Raw genomic sequence first — 9,814 nt, 5'->3', positions numbered from 1 at the left:
ATATGCTGCCAGTATATATATTTTTTAATTTACTAAATCTTCAGATAAGGGTGACGAATGAGAGGCTAAAAAGCCAGTCATGTTTTCACAGACTCAACTAAATTTACTGTTCTCATCAAACCAGACACCACGGAAGCTTACCTTTTTCCAGATTTTATTGAAACTGATAACTCAGTTCTCGGCTTTTGGGGAAAGCATTGTGTCATCAATAAATTGTAACCCTGCAATTACTGAGGGCACCAGACTGTGGCTCACTGCAAGGCCATCTACCCATCTGTGACATGATATACCAGACCTCAATTTCAATCCATTAAACCCTCCTGTTTCAAAAATGCTTTATCCACAATTTGGAATCACCAGTTGAGCCTTTGAAGTTACAAAGTATGCACAAATATGCACAACTATGCACAAAGAGGTTAGTCTTCTGATGTAAACCCAAGTCTTCTACACCACAATCTCCACAGTACTACAGGAGCGTTAGTTTCGCGGACTACTAGCACAACTAATGTTGTGAGAAGCTCATGTTATAGTATCCTAAGGAACCATTTCTGATTTATACCCACAATACCCCTGCGGGCTAATTTGATACCTCTAACATAGGCCCCTCGACATTGTGTTTAACTCATTATCTTTTCATTATTATTTTCAGGGAACAGCACAATTTCTGGTGAGACATTTCTTGAATGTATAATTTATTCAGGTGCGTGAGCACAAATAGATTTTTCATGTTTTACAGGCACCTGGTTAGGTTCTGATGGATCATTCTTTCTTAGTGAGGTATCCTCACAACATGACAGCTTTTTGTATACTGCAAAAGGTGAAGCAAATGGAGAGTAGCCACTATATATGCCAATACATATAAATGCAAATGAACCATTTTTGTCTCCTTGCCTTACTTTTCAATCATTCAATCAATGTTGGTGTAATAATCTTAATGTGTTCCTTGTAACAATTAATCGTCCTTCCAAACAGAGCTCTGCTGTTCTTTGTTTTTGAAGATTATTTTAACTGACCATGACAAATTCCTCGAAGTGATTTTATGTTACATTTTGACAAGAGGACAGATTCAAAAGCAATGGATTTAATTAGTAGTTTACCCTCTTTAGCCTTGAATCAGCATCATCGCATAGCCAAGGCCGGGGATACTATAGACCTGGCCATTTCTCAAGGGCTGGACATCAGTGTTGGTGCATCGGACCATTTCTTTGTGTTTTTTAAGGTAAATATGTTGAAAGGCAACAATATAGAGTCCACTGTTAAAAAGTACTTTTTAATCTGTATATGGTACTGTGTGGGCAGCACAGTGGTGTAGTGGTTAGCACTGTTGCCTTGCAATAAGGAGGTCTTAGGTTCAATTCCCAACCAGCCAGATCCTCTCAAAGACATGCATGTTAGGTTAGGTGTGCTCCTGCCATTGCCATGGACCAAGGCACTGGCCTCAGGACTGGAATTGGTCCCTGGGCACTGCACTGTGGTTGCCCACTGCTCCTAAGTAACTAGGATGGGTCAAATGCAGATGACAAATTACGCCAGTAAAGTATGTCTGATCTTATCTTCAGTTCTAACAAATAAATTGTCCTGCAAACTTGAATAATTGTATCAATGCACTTATAACTAATGTCACGCAGCTATGGAATCTTTTACAGACTGGCTCAGAAATGCTCAGGAAAATTATCTTGCATCTAAAACCCCATACCTGCTTTTCACATTCTTCCAGACAGTGTTCAGCTATTGTTCAGCCATTGTTACCTGCATTTACTGATAAGCATTCCCCAATCGCACTGATCTGATCTTTGGTGAAGAAAAGCAGCTTAGTTTTTTTATTTATTTAAGTAATGTACTTCCTCAATACACCTTACTGGGAAGGTTTCTGGCAAACCTTAATATGGAAACATTTCTGGTTAACATTGTAAATGACTTCAACCTGAGTGTAGATGATACATTTTATTGCATCTGGCTGCTGTTTTCAATACAGTACACTCCATTGCCTTGGAAATGTGTTTATCTTTTAGGTGTATTTGGTTGTAATCCTATTTTATACTGCCCTAGGGCAGTGGTTCCCAAACTCATGGAGTACCCCTGTGTATGTTGTGTTTCATTCCAACCACAATTGTAATCCAATTTTTAACAAGCTGTTCATTTTTCATAATTAGGTGCTTTTCATGTTTAGAGGGAGTACTTACCTTGGTAAACCACATTTCGAAGATAATGAAGAATTCAAAGGCAAAGCAAGTGATAACAAGGCAAACCTGCATTGTGTTTATACTTTTAAGGAAAAAAAAAAAATTGTTCAACTACCTAATTATGAGCCTATTAGTTAACCTCAGTCTTCTATGTGTGACCTCTTCTTATGTAATTGTTTATAAGATGAGCAATATGCACAATAGGAACGGGGCCATTTTATTCTTCATGCAATTGCAAAGCTATTTCTGCCATTATGTGGTTTAAGGTAAATAATACATCCTAAGATGAAAAGGACCTAAGTAAGAAAGATTAACTTCTTGTTAAAATAATTAGATGGCAATTTGGTTTGAAACAAAAACCTGCATACACAGTAATCCAGGACCAAGTTTGGAAACCATTGCCCTGGGGGATACCACTTCCCAAATAACTGACATCACAAACAGTAATAGCCCAGCTATTCTACCAAATGGCCATTACAATGTCAAACATTTCCACTAACTTAACTGGGCCAAGACATAAAAGATCATTTAAGACTTAGGATCCCTGGCACAGAGCAACCTATGGGTAATCTTAAATTCAGACTTGAGCTCCAAATAAGAAACATTGTTAAAGATTTTTCTCAGCTTTGGAACTAGACCTTGTTTTTACAGCCTGAGGCTGAACATTAATTCCGCATTTGTCTCAGGTAGACTTCATTATAATAATGCACTTCTTCCGGACTTCTAAAGCACAATATAGAAAGATTACACTTGGCTGAAAATGCTGCTGCTAGACTATTGACCAAAACAGGGACAGGAGCTCATATTACTGCAGCACTTGCACTTTACACTAGCTGCCTGATTGTTTTATGACTGATTTAAAGATTGTCTTACTTGTTTCCAGAGCCATAATGGCTTGGCACCAGCATGCATTGCTGAACTGAACTTATGGGAAAATATGTTATGAAAACATATTATATATCAGCCCTCAAATCTGCAGACTTTTCAAATTGTAATAAATAATAATAATAATAATACATTTTAATAATTTTCTATAATAATAATAATAATAATAATAATAATAATAATAATAACAATAATAATGATCATTATTATTATTATTATTATTATTATTATTATTATAGAAAATTATAAAAAGTGATATATGTTATATGTATATGTTCATTATCTTTTTCTTTTTATTGTCTTGAAACTATTGAACTATTACTCAAGAGAGGACCTAGGAGTTATTCTTCTATTTTCCATATTATTTTCTTATTTTATTTCTTAAACAGTCACTGTGACCTGTTCGGCAGCAATCAGATTGGAGATGGTGCAATAACACCTAAATACAATTAAATTCTGTGGAGAGACTACACTAAATCGCTCAGCCACATCCACCTGTTGTTTCTTTTTCTATAAAATATGCATGGCCATCATAAAGGCAACATGCTCTTCCAATATTTGTCTTTCCAAAGAAATAATTCAAAGCAACAAGTTCATGAATAATGGAGAGGGGTGATCGGGGTGTGGTTGAAAGCCATGTGTGATTAAAATACTGGTGTCGACGCAATACACATTTCAATATTTGTTGCCACTGGAACACTTGACACCTCGGTGTTGATACTATTTCCCAGAAATTGCAGACACCTGGGACACTAGCAGACCAAGGAGACGGGCAGTGCATCCACTCGGACAAAGAATTCTGCAGCATTCCCAGGTACGGTTTCAACTGCTCCAATTAAATGGCACTTCAAATCAAAGCTATTTCTAAAATCGCTTAGTCATATTTTGCTTACTCACATATGGATTAGCATCCAGATGGAAATACTACTCGTCAACACATCATGTGCACAGGGAGCTCTCTTGGATCTGGAAAAATCCTTCGGGAGATTGTTAACTTCTTTTACCTGTAGCAGTTCCTATAGAAACCCCCATTTCCCTGCAGCTTTGGTGCTCTGGTGAGGCTGGAGGGTGCTCCACAATTACAACTTACATTTGAGATATTTTACACAGATTTTCAGCCAAAGTGACTTAGAAAAGACTTAACTCGAGCCCCCGTAAGCCCACAAGGCTTCCTGGGTATTTTCAGCGAGTTGTGTTTCACCTCACCTCACCTCACCTCGCACTCTTAACAAGCAGCTGTGAAAATTCAGAGGAGACGTCGGTTAGCGAACTGGTTCTGCTCATTCCAATTCGGTGACGGGAAGGGGGGGAAAAGCCACTAACTGTCGCTCTCAGGCGCAGAGATGCTCCTGAGCCCTCCTTCCCGCCAAGGGTCTTCCAGCATTCCCGTTCACATCAACCTCCAGAGCGTCCGCCGGAGACCGGACAGGTAAGGGTGGAGCGAGCTTCCTCCGTCCCCGTAACTCCACTCGGTCGCTTATTTTCTTTAGGTTCTCTTTCATCTGTAATGGAGGTTCTCTGTGGTGTCATATCTGCCCTAACTACTTATCCCATGTATAGTGTGAAATCGGACAAGGATGTGTGGACAGGAACCACAATTGTTGATGTAGTCATAAAAAGATATGTGTCTATGTGTATACAGAATGGTCAAATAAAATAAATGTTGATTGTATTCAACACCACTGCAACAGGCATATAGTCTACTTCCACATGTACATTGCATTAAAACATACAGATAATTCACAGAAAATTGAAATAAACCACACAAAGTCACTTAAAAAGTTCTGGGAAACCACTTGTGACCAGACTGGCATATACAGTGGGCTCCAGAATTATTGGCACCCCTGACAATACAAAAAATAAACAATATTGGTGATACTGTGAAAAGTAGTGTGCTACTTTGGAATCAATGGAATCAATATATATTTCCCCCAAAAAATATTTGAAAATACAAATATATAAAAATATATTTCCCCAAAAATAGGTTCCACAATTACTCGCACCCCTGGTTTAATACTTTGTACAAACACCCCTAGCAAAGATGACAGCCATTTTTTTGCCTCACAATTTATGAGTCATTTCATATAATTTGTGACTATGTTAGAGAACACATTTGGTGGAATTTTGACCATTCCTCCATGCAGAAGTTTTCAGAATCAGTGATATCCTTTTGTTTGTGCTTATAGGCCCCCCTCCTCATTTCAGACCACAGGTATTTAATGGGAGACTGGAGACTGAGATGGGCATTGCAGTACATGGTTGTGGTTTTTACTTAACCATTTCTGTGTGGATTTTGATGTATCTTTGGAGTCATTGTCCTGCTGGACAATCTACCTACGACCAAGTCTCAGCAACGTGGTAGAGGCAACCAGATTTTCTGCCAAGATTTCCTGGTACTTTGTTGAATTCATTGGGTGTACTTAAATAGTACCCCTGGACCGCTGGCAGCACAACATCCAGTTTGTGTGTGGTCAAAACGTTCCATATGGGTCTCATCTGCCCATAGCACTCTCTGTCCCAGTCATAATTCCAATGAGGTTTAGCAAACTCAAGATGCTTGTTTTTTTTATTGTACTCAGTAAGGGCTGTCTTCATGTCACCCTTCCAATGAGTTTGTTGGTATGAAGGTGCCATTTTATGGTTCTTTTTGGGACTTGGTGACCCCAAGACACAACCAATCGATTCTTAAACTGTGATCCTTTCGTTACTTATGGCCTCCCTCAACATCTTCCTTACCCATCATTCCACATGTTTTATGCTTTTTTTTTAAATTATTGCCCTTACAGTGCCAAGTGATGTTTTGTGATGTTTAACTTGATATTATTCCTACAAATTACCAGACTTGGTGATGGTCAATTACCATCTCTGTCTTCTGAATTGACAGTTCTTTGGCTTTCCCCATGCTGATAGTTGACAATGGGATTTTGCATGCTTGTTACGTCATTTATATACTCTAGTGAAACAGGAAGTGACGTATAATATAGTTCCTTTAGATTGATATTAACAAAATGAAGTAACATTTTCACTTCACTTCATTTATTTACAATAATTGTTTGCCACCTGTGGCTTTCAGAAAAAAATTAGATGACTAAATAAAAGAACTTTGAAACATGAGAGTAATATATAAGTAATTATACTGGAATAAAAGTATATAGTTGTCCCATGTTTGAACATGTAATATAGATCATTGTCCATTTTGTTATTATCCATTACATGCAGCCTTTCTCTGTTTTTATTAAGGGTGCCAAGAATTCTAGAGCCCACTGTATATCAATATTACAGTTGGACAAAACTGTTTGCCTACTTAACAACTTTCTCATTCATTTTATTCAGTTTACCAATGCAATAGTAAACAAGGAAGCTGTTTTGGACATGGCCTTTTACTTTGACTCATAGACATTCCACCTGTGATTAGAATTGGTTGAAGTAGTTGAAGCAGTTTGGTGGTTTTCAGGTCTGCACTAAATGATTGTGAAAAACATTGTATTGTGAATAGGCTAGGTTAACATACATAAAAAAAACTAGGTATATGGGGTGAGAAATAGATAATTGCATAATATATAATTATTCACCACTATAATTTTCTTAATATATGCACCCCTTCTCAAAGCAAAGTTTTAGTAACTATTTATATGGGGCCAAGCATTGATCCCTGAGGTATCCCACTGAAGTGCTAAGACCATTCAGGTCACCTGGAATGAAAATAAAATACAATGAATTAGGAAGAAATTAAGTTGAGGGCATAGCCTGAGATACCCATGTAACCAGTATATGGCCGGGGTGATTAATGATGTCAGAGGCAGCAGTTCGAAGTCCAGGGCAACCATGACAGAGGCTTCGATTGAGTGTGCCAACCTTGATTCCAAGGTCTTCAGGTGCAACATTACATTACATTAATGGCATTTGGCAGATGCTCTTATTCAGAGCGACATACAGTTGATTAGACTAAGGAGGAGACAATCCTCCACTGGAGCAATGTAGGGTTAAGGGCCTTGCTCAAGGGCCCAACGGCTGTGTGGATCTTATTGTGGCTACACCAGGGATCGAACCACCGACCTTGCAGGTCCCAGTCATGCACCTTAACCACTACACTACAGACCGCCCCATTATGTCCCCAATCCGGCACGCAGCACCCCTGCTCCTGTCAGGATTGACCATACATACAAAAGCATGTCTCTGAAGACAGGTGGACTCATTCCAGTGCTGTGTGTAATCCCCAGGCAGACAAATACCACATTGTCTATGAAGGAGACCAGAAGTAAAGGAGAGAAAGGCAAGACCCAGGCTCCCACAGCCAGTGTGGGTGAAGAGAGGGCCATCCTTCTGGGACTTTCCATGATCGGATTTTCCTTTCTCATGTACTTCCTGTTTGGAATCCTAATTGTGAATCCCTGTCTTCGCAGGTGAGACAGGAATGGTCTTATAATTACCTGAAGAATGGGGGGGTCAAAGAACAAATAAAACAGCAAAGCACATTGTTAGTACTTATACATTTTGCTCTCCTACATACAGAGTAAGTGCAGTGGTATTCATTCTCACTTGGGGAAAGCTGCAGGGTGGCCAGTTTTTATTGTTTTCATCTAAAAATCAGCACCAAACTAAAAAGAGAGGCAAGGTGAGTTAGCTGTGTAATCAACTGCTTAATTTACCAGCCAATCACTGAGCAACAACAAACATTTTCATACCCTGCAGCAGGCCCTGCAAACATGTGACCAACCACCTCAGAAATGCTTTGCCACAAAAGTCAGTTTGCCACCATCATCTGTTCATCCTGTTTCCTGTAAGAAATATACTTTCTTTCCGTAATGGTTCAGCAACTGGATTGAAGAGTCCAACTGCACCGTGATCCAGGCCTCCTTTCAGGACGAGTGGGAAGACACTATGACAGAGTTCAGGTTTCCCTGTCTGAACATCACTGTGAACCTCTCCCGCCCTGACCACAAGGCCCAATTTGCCATGCTATACTACAATGAGGATGCATTGGATCTACCCTCCAAGGTACAGAGAGGCTAATTCTTGAAAGTTTACAAAGAAAAGCAAAAAGCATTGCGGTTCATTCATATCTGAGCCTTGGTCCAGGTAATGCTATATGCATAAATGTTATGCAACTTTCTCTTGCTTCGAATTCATGTGTATGCAATCCAGTCCAATTTAAAAGGAACTAAATTAACAAGAGTGGAGTGTATAATATGACCTGAACCAAAGCTCAGATTTGGTCTATATTAATTTAGTACCATATTCTTTAACAACACTCTTACGCTGAATACAGACTCTCATTGAAGAGCAGGGATCTACAGTACCTTTATTTTTTTTCCTCACTGAAATGGGAAAAATTGTCCAGAATGATTAATAAAAGTACTTGAAGTCACCCGTCAAATCAGAATCTTGACCTTAGTGGTATAATTTTTAAAGCTAGGTACAGTCATTACATTACAATTGAAATCATAATCTAATGCAACGCATATTGTCATTTTCGATTGTCTCTCTCCTCTTCCCAGTGTTTTTATAGGCCCAAATACCGGAAAAATACGAGCGACGTACAAGAAGAGGCCGATAGGATTTACAGGTTCTTCCTAACACGAAACGAGACGTTCACATGCTTTGCCAGCCGGAATGAACACCATCTCGGGTATACCAACCCAGGGGATGCCATCCTGACCAGGAAATGCGACAGCTGCCAAGTGATGCAATATATGTCCTTTTCTACCCTGATGTTGGTTGGTGGGGTCATGACCATCATCCTTGTGAGGCTAAATCAGCATCTGTCCCACAAGGTCGCACAGTTCAACCATCCAAGGTCAGAGGAGGTGGCTTGACCAGCTAAAGGTGGAAAGAGGAGCCTGGCCTGAGATCAGGGTTGTGCCATATTACAGTTTAAATTTCTATCGACAGAACTGTAATTCAAATGACAATGGAGCAGCCTACAGCCTCGTGGTTAAGGTGCTTGACTGAGACCTGGAAGGTTGGTGGTTCCAGCCCCAGTGTAGCCACAATAAGATCAGTGCAGCTGTCGGGCCCTAGAGCGAGGCCCTTAACCCCACATTGCTCCAGGGGGGAATGGCCCCTGTCTAATCGAGTGCAAGTCACTTTGGATAAAAGTGCCAGCTAAATAACTGTGACAATATTCTTTAAGAAGGGAACTGGAATTAAACTTTAACGGACACACAGAATTGAATTTAATGAGTGAATTGAATTTGAATTGAACCAAACACTGAGATGGGAGGCCAGACCTCCCCAATCGTGCCATGTTCCAACAGAAGGGCACTGTAATAACAATTAAATGTGCTTATTGTGTTATTATTGTTAGCAACATTGCCTCAAGGCGTGGTCACACTATGGACAATATTACAAAATCAATCACAAGACCACCTTTGACAGTCCTTCATTTACATTCCTACTTTCCATTTCAGTCACAACTTCATTTATTTGTTTTAAAGCATCCATTGGCTACATGCGATTTAACAGCCAAATGAGTAAGCTATGATAGGCATTAAATTAATTCAAAAACCAGTTCCAAAACATAATACTTGTGATGTAACCAGCAGTATCAACAAGAACTTGAAGGATTTGTTACACAAAGGCCAGTAATCAATCAACATTTGTCATAACTTCACCTGTTTCTTTCTTTCACAAAAGTCGCAAGATGAATTACAAAAATTAACTCAAACGGTTGGCCAAGAACAAAACATTTCACTTCCATTTAATTTGGAAGTCAATGCAATGGCCAAATGTTTACTGAATCCAGG

The 9,814-nt window shown here is 39.3% G+C and overlaps 1 protein-coding gene across 1 annotated transcript; it reads left to right on the top strand.

Moving 5' to 3' along the window:
* The first annotated feature begins 4,411 nt into the window (after nucleotides 1-4,411).
* On the top strand, nucleotides 4,412-9,267 carry LOC133128864 (calcium-activated potassium channel subunit beta-3-like). The gene is made up of 4 exons (XM_061242669.1): nucleotides 4,412-4,497; nucleotides 7,217-7,471; nucleotides 7,883-8,066; nucleotides 8,567-9,267. The coding sequence occupies exons 1-4, from the start codon at nucleotides 4,412-4,414 to the stop codon at nucleotides 8,882-8,884; spliced, it is 843 nt and encodes a 280-aa protein (XP_061098653.1). The 3' UTR covers nucleotides 8,885-9,267.
* The last annotated feature ends 547 nt before the right edge of the window (nucleotides 9,268-9,814 follow it).

This window comes from Conger conger, chromosome 5 (assembly GCF_963514075.1).
Source record: "Conger conger chromosome 5, fConCon1.1, whole genome shotgun sequence".
In the NCBI taxonomy this organism is placed as follows: domain Eukaryota; kingdom Metazoa; phylum Chordata; class Actinopteri; order Anguilliformes; family Congridae; genus Conger; species Conger conger.
The sequence above is the reverse complement of the archived record's forward strand: the minus strand, read 5'-3'. Positions and strand labels throughout refer to the sequence as shown.